At 36.1% G+C, this 19,534-nt stretch overlaps 1 protein-coding gene across 12 annotated transcripts in view; it reads right to left on the bottom strand.

Moving 5' to 3' along the window:
• LOC115222534 (inositol 1,4,5-trisphosphate receptor type 1) overlaps positions 1-19,534 on the bottom strand; it is a 324,840-nt gene that overhangs the window by 147,705 nt on the left and 157,601 nt on the right. For 7 of the 12 annotated variants that reach the window (XM_036500553.1, XM_036500548.1, XM_036500552.1 and 4 more), the window contains exons 8-11: positions 18,404-18,550; positions 15,529-15,624; positions 13,607-13,767; positions 3,575-3,601 (exon numbers count right to left, since the gene is read on the bottom strand). In XM_036500553.1, coding sequence (XP_036356446.1) covers positions 3,575-3,601; positions 13,607-13,767; positions 15,529-15,624; positions 18,404-18,550 — 431 coding nt within the window. The remainder of the gene's footprint in view (positions 1-3,574; positions 3,602-13,606; positions 13,768-15,528; positions 15,625-18,403; positions 18,551-19,534) is intronic. The other 5 variants (XM_036500549.1, XM_036500551.1, XM_029792836.2 and 2 more) reach the window with 1 other exon arrangement.

Below are 19,534 nucleotides of genomic sequence, written 5' to 3'. Positions count from 1 at the left end.
CCAAACAGACTTTATTCCTTATGAAATATAGAATGATTATCATTGTGCTAAGAGTAAAGTTTGAGATAGGAGTGGTATCAGAGATAAAAGTTAGTGTAAAGAGAACTCCAACTAGGATTTGCTTTTCTTTAATACATCTTTTTATGTAATGTAACTGGCAATGCAAAATATATACAATGTCATCGCCAGTGCCGCAGGACTGGCTCCTGTGCAGGTGGCACGTAAAAAGCACCATTTGGGCGTGGCCGTTGCCAGTACCACCAAACTGGCCCTCGTGCTGGTGGCACGTAAAAAGCACCCACTACACTCTAGGAGTGGTTGGCATTAGGAAAGGCATCCAGCTGTAGAAACTCTGCCAGATCAGATTGGAGTCTGGTTCGCCAGACCTCAGTCAAATCGTCCAACCCAAGCTAGCATGGAAAGCAGACGTTAAATGATGATTAAATGATGATGTACAAAACTGAACTAAAAGTTCATGTAGAATGAAGTTTTTACACTGCAATAAGAATTATGGAAATATCATGCTGTATATGCATGTTCAATATACAATGTTACAATGTGTATAAAAGTTGAATATGGATCAACAGATGACTACAATAAAGATGCTTGAAATTTTTATGGTTTAATTAAAAGGAAGGAGCTGTGCTAATGACCTTCGTATTCAATCTGAGGCTGGTGAGATGTCTGCCACTCCTCTGTTCTGTTACTGTTTTGTGTGAAGTCAATATTTTGGCCCTAAATAGGAAAACTTATCATTGGAATGCAATTTTTGCTATGTTATGAATATGAGATCAGCAGGAATGCTCATTTATGATTGTTGGGGGTCGAGTATTTGTAGGAATTTTGAGAGTTTTAATTTTATGCTGTCCAGGAGTGAGATAGAAGGGTTTTTATCCCTTGATATGCACATATTGTAGCTTTGTTGAAAGAGTTATGATGGTTATGTCCTGTGGAAAATGTCTTAAATTTTGTTTATAAAGCCAGTGCAAGTTTAATGTGAGGTGTATAGAAAGTATTGGATCACAGCTATAAGAGGATGGTTATGGAGTTACCATTGTTGAAGGTGACAACAAGATAGAGAGAGAGATAGAATGTGTGGGTAATGTAATCAAACCTTGGGACACAAAATTTATAGAATTTGGGTTGGAGAGAGCTCAATCAGCACACACTGTAATAGTGTGATCGGAATGGAAGTTTCTGACCCACAAGATAAGAGTTTGATAGAGCCTATATGAGGGAAGCTTAGCAAGGAGATTCATGTAACAGACACAGTCAATTTCTTTGCTTACATCGAGTAACAACCTTGTATAAGAGACTTCTAGTAAGAGATCAGATCTGACTCTACAAAAGTCAGACTTGTAGTCACTAAGAAAGAAGAGAGACTCAGAGTATTAATGACTGACTCTATCCTTTTGAGATGTTGGAAATGAGTGAAAAGCCAATAGTCAGCAGGGTCAATGAGGTTTTTTTTTTATTGGAGATCAGACACACCGTAGTATGTTTCTCAAGATCAAGATAGGTTTCTATAAAGAGAGAGGTAGACTTAAGGATACGGATAAGAACTAACTCTAGGGTGGACTGTCTGGTGACAATATAAGGAACATTGTCACAACCAATGGTTTTATTCATTTGAAGTAAAGGTATTTTTGTATATGACATTATTGTGTACACAGTGGAGAGAGATGTGGAGTGGAGAGGGAAGCAATGTGGAGTTGAATCAACAAGTATGAAAGTTCTCACATTCAATTCCACATTGCTTGCTCTGTAGAGCTACAAATTACAGAGCCCCCATGACTGAGGAGTGATAGGTTGGAGCATTCTGCATAACTAGTAAATTGTGGTATGAGTTAAAGACATCCAGTTGAAAGAGATGAATGCCTGTTTTGGTGTTGGTGGTGGTGTATTGTTTAGTTACACTCATTGCTTCTGCAGTTGCAGCAGTTATGTGTGAACCACTTAGGAGATTTAGACCCTATTAAGTATGTTGTGTGAAGGATGTGAAGGAACATGCTTAAGAAGAGGGTTTCAGTCTTGTTAGTTGTCTGTGTATTTGTAAATATCTTTTACAATTAAAATCTTCAGTCGTAGAAAAATTATCAAGGAATATCCTGTTTAATTCACATGTCAGTACAAATCCTCGTATCAATGGGAGAAAAGAGATGAGATTCTGTGAAATTCATGCCCTTTTCAAAATCCTTTGAGATACTTTAACGGGGTTAAGTACAAAATTGAAAATGTGGATACATTGTTTAAAGTTTATAATTAGTTTAAAATAATTATAAAATTTAATCTTGCTTCTTTATGACCAAAGAGAAAATTTAAATAGGATACAGATAAATCTCATCTGTAACATCCCTACAAGTAAATAAAAGGACAAAAAGTTTCTTTCTAATATTTTTACTGATCTGAAATCAGAGAAGAATTCAAATTCCCTATATGCTGAACAAAGTATGTAGATCTTATCAATGAATGACTGAATGTTATTCTTTCTCAATTTGGTACCATTGATAGCTTACAATGTTTCAGTGGACCTCACTCAGTTTAATAATCATATCTGAAGTAATCCTAGCCTTGTATATCTAAAACCTCTTACCTTTTCTTTTTAATACTTATCTCTTATAACAAATTTCGTTTTTAATTCACACATGTTTTAGACACAATTCCTCAAATGTTAAAATCTTTATACATAGAAACAACGTTCAGAATGACACAAGAGAAGAATTTTTAAAACCAGCAGTGATAGCGATGTATCTAACCTTTCACATGTATAATAAATATTACATACATAATGTGATAACTAAAAGCAGCTGTTTGTTTAGAAAAGTGTTTATGTATGTGAGTGAGAGGAAGAAAGAGAAAAGATAGATAAGGAGAGAGTGAGAGTGAAAGAAATAAAAAGGGAGAGAGAGAGAAAAATTGGGAAATATATCTAAGAGAAGGCTATTGCAGCCATTGTTTGAAGGAAAAGTTACAGCAGGCAAAATTAGTTCCATTACATATCAAATTAAACATTACCAGCCATTATAGATATAAGTATATAATATATCAGGTGTGTATCTATTAGTGGGCACTAGAATATAAAGACAGAGGCCACATTGAAGTTTATTACTAGGTATAGCTCATGCTACTATTAATGTTAATACAGTGTTTTTCAACTTTGTCCCAGTAATGCCTTCTCATGTCCCATAACAGTATCTAAGCATCCCTAATTTATACTTTTGCAACAAGTTTCAGACATTTGTTTTAACGTTATCAATTTTTAAAATTCTGTTATGTGTCTGTGTAGCAGATTTGAAGATCTTGTGTCATTGCAAGGCCACTATTTGTGGCCCCCACTGAATATTCCATAGCAACCCAGTTGAAAAACACTGTGTTAATAGTTTAACAGGGCAATATTTTATCAGGGAGCCTTGAATTAAATTCAAAGCCTTTGATGAAGAGAAACTGAATGACAAGATATTGGTAAAGGTTTCTTCTTGAATAAATGGCATGCAATATTCTTCCATGGGAAAATTAAGCTAAATAAAACAAGAGATATGAAAGCTAAAGTAAAAACAAACAAAATAAATCAGACCTTTCCATTGGGGAACCTAACTTGTAACTGCAAAAAAAGCAAGATTAAAATTGGAAGGTATACACACATATAATGAAGTTTCAATGTAAAAGACACTGAAGATAAATTCTTTATTATAAACTTTTATTTTGCACAAATGGAGAACTACTTGTCAAATTCTTAAATTGTAAAAGGAGGAGGATGGGTCAAAAGAAGGAAACAAATACTTCATTTTAATTTTTCTTGCAAGGATGAATGGAATGGTGCTGTAGCTCTGGCACACATGAGGAATTTTTATTCTTTTTTAATACAAAATACATTTCTTGATATCAATGTTTGCACACGCAAACGTACACAAACCAAAAACTCATACATATATCACAAGAGTGTAATTTATATAAACATTATTAGTCACACATTCACAGCGTATTTTGTTTATGTGCCAATCTGTTGCAGGATAGCATCCTGGGAAAGAGCCATACATGACACTAAATGTTAAAAAACACTGACTGTCCCAGACTAGCTGAGACAGCTTGCCTATAAACAAAACATACATTGGTGCCTAAACAAAACACACACACTATGTATGTGAAACTGACAATGCTTACATTATTAGAGCTGCTTTTAATTTGAAATTCAATTTTGTTTCACAATTGCTATGCCTTGTTTGAATATTTCAAGTTTGGTCATCAAATCTAAGTAGAGACTTCAAACTTGAAATATTCAAAGCCGCAGTCGAACCAATTCTACTATATGGCTCAGAAACCTGGACGTTATCAAAGAAGCTTGAGAGGCGGTTGGATGGAACTTACATTCGCCTCCTTATGAGAGCTCAAAATCTCTCGTGGAAGCGTCATCCAACCAAAGTACAAATATATGGGAAACTACCACCTGCATCATCTCTTGTGAAAGGTAGGAGAGTCCAGTTTGCTGGACATTGTTGTAGAGCTGAAAAAGAGGTAATTTCTACTCTTCTCCTCTGGAAGCCATCTACTCGCAATACCAGAGGGCGCACACTCTCCTACCCTGATGTAATCTCCAGGGATACAGGCATCCAGCAACAGGACCTCCGTAATGCCATGATGGACCGTGAAGTCTGGCGTAGCATGGTAAATTCCATTGTCTCGACCACGGTCGAACAATGATGATGATGATGCCTTGTTGTTGTTGTTGTTGTTGTTAAGCAACAAGACAGGTAAGGGTGATTAGGTGATGGTCTAGGGCTTAGGGGTGGGAGACCCGAGACCTTGGAAGAAAAAAAAAACTTTGGTCATCTTGTTGTAGTCGAGGGCTCTTTGTTGATGCCCGACACCACTGGGAAGTGACCTCTAGGTTGCTGGAAATGGAGATCTCCAGATTCAAATTCTTGAATGGCATTGCCATGCCTCGGCACATCAGCAAATAGATTTCACATTATTCGTATATATGCCCCAGACTAGTGATTCATTTCGTTCTGAGGTGTGTTGAGTACTTGGTCACTGAAGAGCTACAATAATAGTGAAATATTAATATCGATCATTCTTTCTCATCCCGGGGCAAGTTGTCTTGCCTGGTCTGGGACATTCAGAGTTCTTAACACCCAGTGTCATGTAGGAGGCTTTCCCAGGATGCTATCCTGTAACAAACTAGCAAATAAACAAAACATATACACTATGTATGTGCAACTGATGATGTTTACATTATCAGAGCTGCTTTTAATTCAAAATATAATTCATATGAGTTTTTCATAGTTGCTAATGACCCATCATTAACTTTGAGAGAGGAGACAAAGCATTCAAACTATTAACCTAAATTAGCATATATGACATGCTGAAGTCGTCATCAGAAGGTTAAATGTGCTGAGTTACAATTTTAATTATAGAAGACTGAACATTAAAAGAATGGGATTCACTATTTAGTAGTTGTAACTGTTACAAGTGAGTTGTGACTAAGGAGTTAGTTCCACTATAAAAAGTTACTGTATGTTACTTCATATATATTATGAGGAGCATCGATTTGGAAGGATGTCAGGCTGATAGTAATAAAAAAGTTGTTGGTCAGAGCTATGATCAGCCTTGTGACCAAAGGTATTTCAACAATAGTCACCCAATTTATTTCATAATGACTAAAGTTGCATTAATCAATCTGTGGTACCTTTTTTAAGATGGTATGGTGTGATTTGAGGGTTATTTGGTTATATTTTCTAGCAGATTGAATAACAATGTTGAAGCTCTGTTGTTGGTTCATACTAAAAGCCTAATTTGCAGCAAAGTTGAGAGAATTTAGGTGAGTTGCGTATGCCTACTGTATGTGATTAGATATATACACACACGAATGCTACATGGTAGTGAGACATGAGCCCTGAATGCAGAGGACATGTGGAGACTAGAGAGGAATGAAGCTAGTATGCTCTACTGGATGTGCAATGTTAGTGTGCATGTACAACAAAGTGCAAATGTATGGAGAGAAAAGTTAGGCATACGAGGAATCAGATGTGAGCAAGAGAGAGAGCTGGTCATGTGATGTATGTGGATGAGGACAGCTGCATAAAGAAGTGCTGATGGCTGAAAATAGAAGGAACTCATGGAAGAGGGAAAACCAGGAAGATATGGGACAAAGTACTGAAGGCTGAAATGAAGATGCTGAGCCTTATGGATGAGATGACAAAGACTGAGATGATTGGTGTTTTGTGCACAAAAAGATCCATTCATTACAGCAAAATTAATATTCTAAATGTACTTGGTTATGCTTGTACATACAAGGCACTATTCCCTTCCTTCCCTCTCTCTAAACAACTCACTTATCAGCTATCATTCCAATATCCTTCCATACATACCATCATGATCCATCTACTTTAGCTCCTTATGTATCCCTATATCTCACTCTCAACTGCTCCTACTCCTTGCACATAATCCCACTACTTTCTATTCTATTCTCCTTCCTGAGCCAATCTTATGTCTTTCACCTCAACCTTCTTCAGACTGGTATTTCTCATCATCTACATCACTACACACACACACACACACACATAAACATGATGAAAGTTAGGTCAGGTAAGGTTCTTGAAATACTAGAGTGGTGACAAGTAAATGTGTGCTGTGTGCAAGAAGTAAGATGGAAAGGATCCTCAACCATATTCCTCAAACACAAGACACAGTGACTCAAACTTTTCTGGGTGAGTAATAGTGTCAATAGGTGTGGAGTAGGCATAGAGTTAGCCAAGAAATGGATGTGAGGTAGACAGGGTGTACAGCAGAATAAGTAAGATGAGACTACTTATAGATAACTCAACAGGGTGGTTATTTCTGCATAAGCTCTGCATGCTGAGTTGACAGAAGAATGGAAGGAGACAGCTTCTATGAGAACCTGCAGACTACCTCAACGACAACTGACAGTGCCTTCATAATCATAGTAAGCAACTTCAGATAAGTTGGCCAACATGCTGATAGCTTCTCTGACATACATAGAGACTAGGGATATGGTTCAAGAAATGACATGGGTGTAAGACTCCTGGAAGACTGTGATGCAACAAATTCTACAATTTGAAACACCAGTTTTAAAAAACCAGCCTGGAACCTCATCATTTACCAATCTGGTGAACACGCAAGTCAGACAAATTTTTTTCTCATCAGGAAACAGGACAGAAGGGCTATTGTAAATGGGAATATATTTTCAGGTGAAGAGTGTACAACATAATATAGATTAGTGTCTAGCAACTTCAGAGTCAGCTAGGCTGCCACTGAAATTGAAAATGATACAGAGAAGATACAGAAAATAAAAGATTGCACAATTGGGAATAGATTTAGAGAAATCCTAATTGATGCAAATGACTAGGAAGAAAAATCTAGATATCTGTAGCATAGATGACAACAGGAAATATCTATGAAACAACCTGCTCAGAGGTACTGATTAAACACATGGCTGGGGAAATGTTCCAGCACAACTGGAAGTGATATGGTAATGCAGTGATATAGTTGACAGGGTGGTAAAGGCTAAGAGACAAGATTGAAAAATCTGGAAAGAAGGTGATAATAGGGAGTATTATCAGATAGCGATAAGAATAGCTAGGTGACAGTAATACTGGTGAAAGGGTGAGGCTGAAAGGAAAAGATTTGCAAATTTAAGTTTGTCTTAGTTTTCTATTATAATTGCATTCACTTCTCGGATGCTTTATAAAAAAATATCAAAATCCATCCTAGGACTTGACTGGAGCAATATCTTATTGATTTTGGAAGGATGAAAAGTAAAGATCACCTCAGAGGGATTTGAACACAGAACATAAAAGTCAGTAAATAAATATTGCAAGCATTTTATCTAATACTTAAATGATTGTGCCAATCTACAGCCTACTAAGTCCATTCTGCAATTTACATACAAACCTAATATTAATAGCAAAATTATACTTCTTTTTCAAGTGACAATTTTGTGATTTTGGAAAAGATAACACTTTCTAAGTTATAAACTTCAATATTTTTAGCAACATTCTTTGTAGGATTTAGGCCACCATTATGTGACGTCACTTTTTGTTTCTCCAATGAAAATTTAATTGTTGAAATAATTAGAATCAAAAACTGTTAGTTCACCACAACTACTCCACTAAATCAATAAACTAATGAATATGTTCTGCTTCTTAAAATGAACAAAATAAAATTACGAGGTATTAACATGAACACATATGATGAAAGTACAGACACCCAATCCAGTTACAACAAAATGTAATAAAATCAATTTGATTAATTCTATGAAATAGATGAAAAATCATTTTTCCTGAGACAAGAAATTTAAATGTGACCAAAGACCCAGGGAACATATTAACAGCCTTATATTATAAAATATATTAATATTAAAGATCATTTTCCATCCTACTTGGTCTGTTAATTCTTGGGTGTCATCACTATAACTTATAAAATTACATGAACAAGTAGAAGATTGTCAACTCCATTATAACTGGATTAGATAGACATCAATAAAGGTACATGGTCCAGAGGTTAGAGTGAGATCATGGTTTCAATGCCTGGATCAGGCAATGAATTGGTTCTTCAGCAAGGTACTTCAATTCCATTGCTCTAGTTTACTCAGCTGAAATGACTACCAGCCAAGTGCTGGTACAACCACCTCTCCCTTCAACTGCTACATCCTGAATATTCTGTTGGGTCAATGATGGGAGGTTGAGAAGATATTTGTTCACGGCTATATTGGCACTTGAAACAATTATCAAAAGCATGGTACATGCTACCAAGTCATCCTTGATACTTGTAGTCATAATAGTAGTAGTAGTAACAGTAGTATGGTAAGGCATTAATTCAATTAGCACATCTAACAATACCTTTATTGAAAGAGTTTATTCATACTTCAAGGATTTTTATTTAAAATAAATAAATACTTGGAAAGCTTATCAAAATACACCTTAGAATTAATGACAGTAGAAAAGTCAATTTTTAATTAGCAAATAGATAGACCTCTGGTTATATTGAAAGAAGTACGTTTTTATAAACCATTACAAAATCAAAAAATAAGTGGTCTAATTTATACAAAACTAGAATTCAATAAATTATGTAAATCAAAATGAATGACAAACAAGGCAATATAGGTGCTTATAGCATAATCCATGTCTACATAACTACTACCACTCTTCATAAATTCCAGTTCCTTTAATAGTAACAGCTATGTTTCTCTTAAGCTTGTCTATTACAAATGTATAGCCTACAAACTAAATTCAGATTCAACTTCCATTTGTAGTATTCATCTACTGACATATTAACATTTGCTCTGTATTAACTCCACAACTGTGAAGAGGATTACAAGCATGGGGTAAACCTTAGATAAGCCTTCTTCTTCCTTTAATATAGAATAATTAATATATTCAGTATTCTATACAAACCATATGTGCAGATAAAAACAATACGAATAGTATAACATTAAACTGGTTAAGAGATCTTTCAACTGCTTTTCCAGTCAAACAAGGAAAAACAAGATGTTATGTCAGTTATATACACACATGTTGACATATATAAACGCACACATACACACACACATATATACATACATACATACATAGACAGGCAAACAGACAGAATATTGCATATGTTGGTGCTGTGTGTAAAGGCAGTAACAAAAGAATGCTTCCATATATTCAGAGGAAACAGAAAGCAGTGTTGCCTCTCTTCAATAGGATCATGTCTCACAACGTTTTTTCAGTGCTTGTGCTAGCAGATCGGAAGCTTGAAGAAATCTACATTTTGGACATCAGGACTTAGAAGCCACTAAAATCTACTGGTAACATCCACATCAATAGTTACATTTAAAGGAACTTATGCTAAATGGAAAAGTGGAGACAAAGGCATAAGAACAGGCTCGGCAGCTTTTGAGTGCTGTATCATCACACTTAAACAACACTTACTGATTTGCAAAAAAAGAAATGAGTATATCATGTATATATATTAACAGCAAAAATAATCGAAATCGCTCAAAAATCAATGGAAATTGTAGTTGTGATACTAGTGCTGGTGGCACATAAAAGAGCCATCCGAACGTGGCTGATGCCAGCGCTGCCCTGACTGGCCTCCTTGCTGGTGGCACATAAAAAACACCAACCAATTGTGGCTGTTGCCAGCCTCGCCTGGCACCTGTGCCGGTGGCACATAAAAAGCACCCACTACACTCACGGAGTGGTTGGCATTAGGAAGGGCATCCATCTGTAGAAACACTGCCAGATCAGACTGGGCCTGGTGCAGCCTTCTGGCTTCCCAGACCCCAGTCAAACCGTCCAACCCATGCTAGCATGGAAAGCGGACGTTAAACGATGATGATGATAATGATGAAGTTAGGTGAAGAACTCTTGGATAAGAAACACTTATTGTATCAGAATGTTGTGCATGTTAAAGAATACTGACAACGTTGATAGGAATAGTAATCTGTCCTGGATCTACATTGTATACCATCAAGAAGGCTATGCTTTTGCTTTCAAAAACAGGAGAAAGAAACACCTATTTCTTTACTACCTTCAAGGGGCTAAACACAGAAGGGACAAACAAGGATAGACAAACGGATTAAATCGATTATATCGACCACAGTGTGTAACTGGTACTTATGTAATCAACCCCGAAAGGATGAAAGGCAAAGTTGACCTCAGCAGAATTTGAACTCAGAACGTAGCGACAGACGAAATACTGCTGAGCATTTCGCCCGGCGTGCTAACGTTTCTGCCAGCTTGCCGCCTTAACAGGAGAAAGAAAAACCTTTAAACCTCTACATTGTGACAGAAAATGTTGACTGTGCTATACAAAGGTAGAAGATATCCACTTCATTAGCAGCAGTCCAAAAATATCTGCATTTAGTGACATTGTCACCAAAACAATTTGCACTGCTGTCTATAGGAAGAATTGTCTTGATGACTGCACCAATAGTACACCAAAGTTTGAATGTATCCATATCTTTAAAAGTATCACTTTCTACTAAAAATAGCAACCTAGTGTAAACACAATAGGCCAGATATTGTTTAATAGAGCAAGGAGAAAAAAAATCATGCACTGTTGTAGAGATCAACTGCCTCTTGGATATAAATGTCTTGCATAAAATTGTGGAAAAGAAGAACACCTAAGGTGAATTTATGAGAAATTTACATCCCTTATAACCAGGTTACAGATTTTCATTTATATCAGTTATCATAGGGGCATTGGGCTATGCAACAACAGATTTGCATGAAGTTCTAGAAGTGTTGGGGTTCTCCAAAAAAAAAGAAGAAAATATAGTGAGTCACATCCTCTAAATACAATAAATTAGAGGTAAAGTGAAAATTTGTAAAACATTCCAGGATTTACCATTTGAGATTCTTTGGTGACTATATACAGCACACAGTCATATGAGCATATGGAATATACACCAAGGCACATTCACACAAATGCATGAAGAGTAATGAAGCACACACACACACACACACACACACACACTTGTGTACTTAAGTGAAATACACATCTATCACATGAGTGCAACTTTATCCACACATGCACCAACATACATGTATACCAACATATTCATAATCTTGACTTAAACAAAAGAGTTTTGTCACTTTGTTTGTGATCAGCTTGAATTCTGTAAAGGAAAAAAATCTTTAATATAACTCAATGAATAAAAGGAAGAAATATACATTCCTTTACTGCCCAGAAGGGGCTAAACATAGAGGAGACAAACAAGGACAGACGAAGGGATTGAGTCGATTATATCGACCGCAGTGCGAAACTGGTACTTTATTTATCGACCCCGAAAGGATGAAAGGCAAAGTTGACCTCGGAGGAATTTGAACTCAGAACGTAACGACAGACAAAATACCGCTAAGCATTTCGCCTGGCGCGCTAACATGTCTGTCAGCTTGCCACTTTCAAAAGGAAGAAATATACACACAATCAACCTCAATCTTCTTAGAACACTGCATCTTTGTGGAATAATTCTTGATGAAATTAGTGAGAGTAATTCAAGAAGTCAGTCAGAAAGAGTTTAAGATGGCTCAAAATTTTGAAGTTAATTTCACTTCACTTAAATACAAATGTAGTTTTTCCAAGGGCACAAATAGAACTCGACAAAAAGTTATTTGTTAGCTAATTCAGCAAAGATTTCATTTTACATGGAAGGTGACATAGACACAGACACACACATATATATACACAGATATATGTTAAGACATGTGCATACAATGAATTTGTGTGTATATATGTGTATGCATTACTGTATTACTAGTACTGAGAAGTTTTTCTATATATGACATAACATGACAACATGTTCTAAAGAAGGAAAGATTGAAGTAGTTGGATAAGAGAAGAATAAAAACATAATGTAGATATGAATCTATGAGTCAGGCACCCAGACTGACAGTGTTGATGATCAGATATATATACATATATATATATTAGGAAACTGATTGACAAAGAGACAGAAAAACAACCAGCTAGTCAGATAGACACGAAGATAGATAGCACAGATAAATTTTTCATAATTAGTAGTCTACATGTAATAGTATTTTGGAAAAGTTACACATTAAATTAATTAGTAGCTGATGTAGAGTCAATCAGCAAAAATAGAAGGACACAGTGTTCAATAACTCAACTGGAAAAAACATCTGTGTTTTCTCTTTTTTATATATAAATATAAAATGTTCTACATAATTAATCTATTCAGGTCATATTTCACTCCAGACAACAGTGAACCAATTTAAGTGTTGGTTCTCTTTTCTTTCTTTTTGAAACTAACAAGGATAAAAGATAGCAAATTATTTTAAAAATTTTAACTCTTTGTGCATATTTTAATAACAGTATTTTCTTACTTCAAAGCTGGTGAAAAAGCTGAAATTGAAATATCTTATTTATGAATGTGAGAAATATCTAGTTTATGAATTTGAGAAGTGAAATGTACCAAAGTTAGTGAGAGGGGACTGGTTGTTTATATTGAACTCCAGTACATGACAAGAACTTTATTTCATCAACCTCATTAAGTATAAAAGGCAAATTTGATCCCTCAGCAAGATCTGAACTTGGAATATAAAGAACTAAAACAAATACTGCAAAGTATTTTTGTCCTATGCTCAAATGATTTCTCCAGGTCATCACCCTGTGTATATTTACTATGTAATTGACAAACATGGAGTGGATTTGATAGAAAATAGTATGCTACATTAGATTCAACTAGTTGAGTGTCTCAAAATTAAGTTTTTGAGATTAATTATCATTCTCCTCATTCCAAAAACCTAGGTGTAACATATTGGGATTTAGTCAATTAACAACACATTTGATCCTTTTTTTCAATAAGCAGAACTTGCTCACAGAACAGAAATCACTATACAATTAACATATATGGCAAACACATTACTAACTGATAATAGAGAACTGGACAATGGATGTTAAATGATGATAATGATGATGGCATAAAATATTACTAAAGTCACACAGTTGGTATAATGAAGTCAGCAATGTGAATGAGGTGTTTCCTTTGGTTAATGGAACAAGTCAGCGAGTAAAATTTACCTTATGAGGTTCAAGTAAAGAATTTGGTATGTGAAGTACTCAATAGACTTATACAACTTACCTTGGCACTAATGAATCACTACGTATAGTGGTCGTTGGGTCAAGCTCAAACAAAGACGAAATATCATTACCATTTGGGACTGACACCAAACAATACACTTGATTAGTTAGGAATCCTCTTAGTTTGTTTCGCATTAAATCCACTGTTGGGTCATTATCAACCTGTAAAAAAAATAAATTACAATTATCTATCAGTCATATACAAAGATAGAAAAGTACTTAAGTTTATAAAATATTAATTATAGATACAGACACAAAAGAAATGATGAAATTACAGAAAATATGAAGTAACAAATATTTAAAATTTATAGAGATTTAAATTATTTTATTTACAATTGTCACACAGTAGTTAATATATTTATTGATTACTTAGATATGTGCAAGATCTCAGACTTATAGCAGAATGGGAATGAGAACTCTGTCAGCTAGTTTCATTAAAAATAGTATTTTATTAATAATTAAATTGTACTTCCGTCTAACAATTATTCATCTAAATTTAGAAGGGGTTAGAAAACAGACAATTGAAAAGAAAAATTTCTTAGATATCTCTATCCCCATATCATCATTCATCATCATCATTTAACGATCGGTTGGTGCTCCAATATTAGTGGCTGTATTGTTTAAACCCCAGTCATCTTTGAAATACTATATATTCCAGGACCTTAATCTTAGGATATATGTCTCAATCAACTATAATGTAGGAACTGTATGTATTCCAGGACTGCCATAAACAACAACACTAGCACATACTTTCATTCAAGTGTGGAGTTCCAGATGTGAGTGAATCTATACTCAGCTACTCAGAACCATAAATCGGCCAAGTTAAGAAAACTTGAAACACTAGTCTAAGTTATGATAATAATAATAGTTTCAAATTTTGGCACAAGGCCAGTAATTTCAGGAGACAGAGTAAGTCGACTGGTACTTATTTTATGAACCCCGAAAAGATGAAAAGTAAAGTCAACTTTGGTAGAATCTGAACTCAGAATATAAAGGCATACAAAATGCCACTGAGCATTTTTTCCCAGTGTGATAACAATTCTCTCATCTTGCTGCCTTAAGTGAAGATAATAATAATCTGCTATAGGCACAAGGCTTGGAATTTTGGGGGTGGGTGCTAGTTGATTACATTGACCCCAGTGTTTATCCACTCTGAAAGGATGAAAGGCAAAGCTGACCTAGGCAAAATTTGAACTCAGAACATAAAGACAGATGAAATGCTCCTAAGCATTTTTCCCAGCATGTTAATTGATTCTGCCTAATAATAATGAAATGTTTACATCAGAGTTCATGAAATTTTACATTCAAAGGATTTAAGAGTTTTCTCCCTTGAACATTTTTCTCCAATTGGTACCATATTTACAATACTTTTAGCTATAAAAGTGAAAAGTACCATAAATCCTTGAGTATAGTCCGCCCTTGAGTATAATACGCAGGGGATTTTAGGGGGCTGTACCTCTGAAAAACGTAAACCTCTTGTATAATACGCATCCCTTCTCTAACTTGAGTCAAAGAGGTCTATATAACGTCCTTGGTTTGAAAAATGTATACAGTAACGGCCTTTATTATTACTGTATATATAACATAATGCAAACATGTAGCATTTTTGTGCATTTAGTTTTCAGAAAATAAAGAAATAACCGTAATAACATTTAATAAATGTTGTTCACTGCAAGTTATGGATGATTCTTTTATGACTTCATTGCTTTCAGGCTTAGCTGAAGGCATTTTCACGCCCGATATCACAAAATGCGTCTGAATAAACATAGCCAGACAGCAAACAGAGACTTGGACATTTCTTAGAAAATAATTTTCATTTTTAACCTCGTGTATAATATGCACTAGAGATTTTGACATTTAAATTTTGGGCAAAAAATGTGGATTATACTTGAGGATTTACGGTATATAACGGAGTAGACATACCTCGGCTGCCAAATATTGATCAGTTGCTAAATGTTTAAATCTGTACAGGCTGTTCCAGTGACCAGCTCCACCTCTGCATGGATCATGGTGGACAATCTGCCAAAAAGATGAAAAATAAAAGTGAATCTTAAACTATAGTGGTACCAATCTACCAAGCACTAATGAATAACATTGTCTAAAGTACCAAAATATAACTGGTATTATGCAGCACACAAAGCAAGTATACCAGTATTAAACAAGCCATTTAAATGTCATCACAAGTAAAGATAATACAAGTTTAAAACACAAACAAGAATGAAGTTTGAGAGAGCAACAGTTATGGGATGTGTGAAATAGATATATATGATTTATGGAGGAGAGATAGGTATTTTGAGTGGATTTGGACATGGAGAAGAAAAGCTGGCATAATAATGATAGGAGAGAGGTAGAATGAAGTAGCAGTAAGTCTGTTGGCTAGTGGTTATAACATGTAGGTGAGTGGTCTTTTGGAAACCGTTCAGTGACGTGCAACCAAGAGAATACCCTCCATCAGGCATTAGCCATATTCTGAACGCCTTACTTCCCTAGGCATGGACACATTGAAACTCCGACGTCTGGCAGCTGACTTGGCAGATACCCATAAAACCCAGGGTATATGTATCTCATCATCATCATCATTTAAAGTCCGCTTTCCATGCTAGCATGGGTTGGACAATTTGACTGAGGACTGGTGAACCAGATGGCTGCACCAGGCTCCAATCTTGATCTGGCAAAGTTTCTACAGCTGGATGCCCTTCCTAATGCCAACCACTCCAAGAGTGTAGTGGGTGATTTTTACTTGCCACTAGCACAAGGGCCAGTCAGGTGGTACTGGCATGCTTGAATGGTGCCTTTGACATGCCACTGCACCTCTTATATGTCCATAGCTTACATCTTATGGAGTTTCTACCTACGCCTTTTCTACAGATCAAGCAGTGCAATCTAGCTGAAGGGATTTGTGTCTTCCACATCATGTGATGCTATATCCTCCTCTGTTTCATCAAAAGCTTTGAGTATTACATCTCTAAATCTCCGTCCATTCACAGGATCCTTAAGCTTCCAGACCCTTTTTCTGCATGCTGGTCATCTTTTGGGCATCCATTTAGCCCTGATCCTGAAGTTGCTTACTACTGATCTATGTTGTGGAGTGCATTCTTCACTTGGGAAAGTTTTGGCATTTATAAGTTGCCATCTTACCCATTTCCTGGTGAGGATGTAGTCAATTCGACTAGTGTGTCCACAGTTGGGTAGGTGATTAGGTGACTGGCAGGTTTCCGGAAGTTGGTATTACAAACCATAACATCATTTGCATCACAGAACTCCATCAACCTGGTTTCCTCCTCATTGTGGGAACCAAAACCATAGCTTCCATGTACACCATGGAAGCCCCTGCATGTTGTCCAACATACCCATTGAAGTTGCCAACCACAAAGAGAAGATCCCTGTCATTCGTCGACAAGGTAGTCTGCAAGAGGGTATCATAAAATTAATCTTTCTGTTCATCAGGTAGCCCTGGCTGAGGGGCATAAGCCGAGATAATGGTTGCTAATCCATGTTGCAGCACTAATCTAATCCTAAGTATTCTATCACAGACTCTGAATACCTCGATTAACTTATCAACCCATACGAGAAGTATACCCACGCCCACCAACCTGTCAGTGTTCCCTGCCCAGAAAATCTTATATCTATGTTCTTTGACAGTGAGGAACCTAGCAGGACTTCCTCTTCAGCTTACTTCTTGGATGCAGCACAAATCTACACGTCTCTGTTCAAGCATCTCAACAATCTCACCAGACCCACCTTTCAGTGTGCCAACATTAAGTGTGCCAACTCTGAGGGTGTGAGAGGTGTGGGCCCATGAGACCCTGGGATGGGGGACAGCAGCATCATGTACCTGAAAAGAAAGCTCGCATTTGGAAGAACTCATAAACATATAATAGCTTTCAACCTACATACACTACACCACCATTTTAAGTGCTACATAATCACTACATTACATAGGAAATAAACCCTAAGTAGGGATGGGGGAAACATTAAGCCTTTGGAAGTGTTCATGGGAAAGACATCTGATAGAGGTCAGAGGATAGAGACTTTTGGTACAGGTGGTGGGTTGGGAAGGGCAGGTGCACTATGAAAGAGCAAAGACTCAGGCAGCCGGTGTGAAAAAAACATTAATGATAACAATGAGATAGAATTGGGAATTTGCATTCTTAACTAGAGCTATAACCAACAGTTTTTGGTCAGCCAAACTGTGATAAAATTAGATAAATGAATGAAGAATGACAATAATAAATGAACATGAAAGAGAGGGAAAAGGGAGAAAGAGGGAGAGTTAGACTGAGCAAAGGGATCTTAAGTTTTTTCTCTAAACATGCGGCATAGAAGATGAAACTGTATTTAAATAGACAGATAATGAAATAGATAGATAATAAAATGAAATAATAAAGTAATTATATTCTGTTGTATCTGGGGAAAGTCATTCTCTTTTTGTGCCTTATTATGTAACACGCTCACCAGTAAAATTTCCACTTTTTTCTTATTTTTATTGTCCTAAAATTTTTGTTACGTCTTGCAACCTTTTCAATAGTTTTGAAAAAAGTGGAGATTTTACCGGTGAGTGTGTTACATAATAAGGCACAAAAAGAAAATGACTCTCCCCAGACACAACAGAATATGCTTCAACACACGAACTCACATAAAGAATCTTGCAAACCAAATCCAAAAACGAAAAGTAATTATAATTTGTGCTGAAAAAGAGGTTTTAGATGTGTGCTAGGTTGGAAAACAAGGTTGTTTATCTAAACATCTTCTGATTTCTACTCCAATCATAAAATGTTAGGTTAAAAGAAAAACTTACCTCAACCTCCCATAAAGCTTTTGAACTTGTTGCAGCAGTAGCTGATGTTCTCCCTGTTGTTCGGAGAAATATGTGCTGCCTTTTCTTATATTCATCACCAGTTAAAAACTTCTCTTGTTCAGCGTGAAATAAACGTACCACATCTCCCTGGAAATATTTAGGCGACAAAAATGACCAGAAGCAAAGATAAAACACAAAACTGATTCGTCAAATACTAATGTCTGTTGAACCTGATCAAAGAATAAATATAGAACCAGCTGAAATGTATTTAAAGACACAAGCATATTTTTTTCTAAATTTAAATGAATGGGTAGATTTCTGAAAGGGAAAAATTATTGTGGAGTTGTGTAGCCCCAAGTTAAACAACTTGATCAAGCAGACCTATGATCAAAGGTGTTCCAGCCATCACCAACGTGGTGAGCTGGCAGAATCATTAGCAGATTTGGCAAAATGTTTAGTAGCTGGCTCTTTACAAAATGAGTTCAAATTCAGCTGAGGCTTACTCTGCATTTCATTCTTTTTAAGGATGTTAAAAATAATTATCAGTTAGGTACAGGGGCTGACGGAATCCCACCTATTAAAATTGGCCTTGAACCAAAACGTGAAGCCATGACTTGTAATTAGCAAAATTAAAAGCAAACTAAGTCTGTAATAAGGTGTGGATTTTTAACTAATTCCTTCAGCAAAATTACTATTGCCCTTTGGATCAACAACCTTTACAACTTCACACTAGTTAGTCATTTATCATCAACATTAATGAAATAATTATTTTATTTTTTTATTCTTTTACTTGTTTCAGTTATTTGACTGCAGCCATGCTGGAGCACCACCCTTAGTCAAACAAACTGACCCCAGGACTTATTCTTTGTAAGTCTATTCTATTGGTCTCTCTTGCCAAACTGCTATCTTACAGGGATGTAAACACACCAACATCAGTTGTCAAGCGATGTCGGGAGGACAAACACAGACACAAACACACACAGACACAAACACACACACACGCAGACACACACACACACATGACAGGCTTCTTTCAGTTTCCATCTACCAAATCCACTCACAAGTCTTTGGTCGGCCCAAGGCTATAGTAAAAGACACTTGCCCAAGGTGCCACACAGTGGGACTGAACCT

This window comes from Octopus sinensis, linkage group LG2 (assembly GCF_006345805.1).
Source record: "Octopus sinensis linkage group LG2, ASM634580v1, whole genome shotgun sequence".
NCBI classification, from domain to species: Eukaryota; Metazoa; Mollusca; class Cephalopoda; order Octopoda; family Octopodidae; genus Octopus; species Octopus sinensis.
The sequence above is the reverse complement of the archived record's forward strand: the minus strand, read 5'-3'. Positions and strand labels throughout refer to the sequence as shown.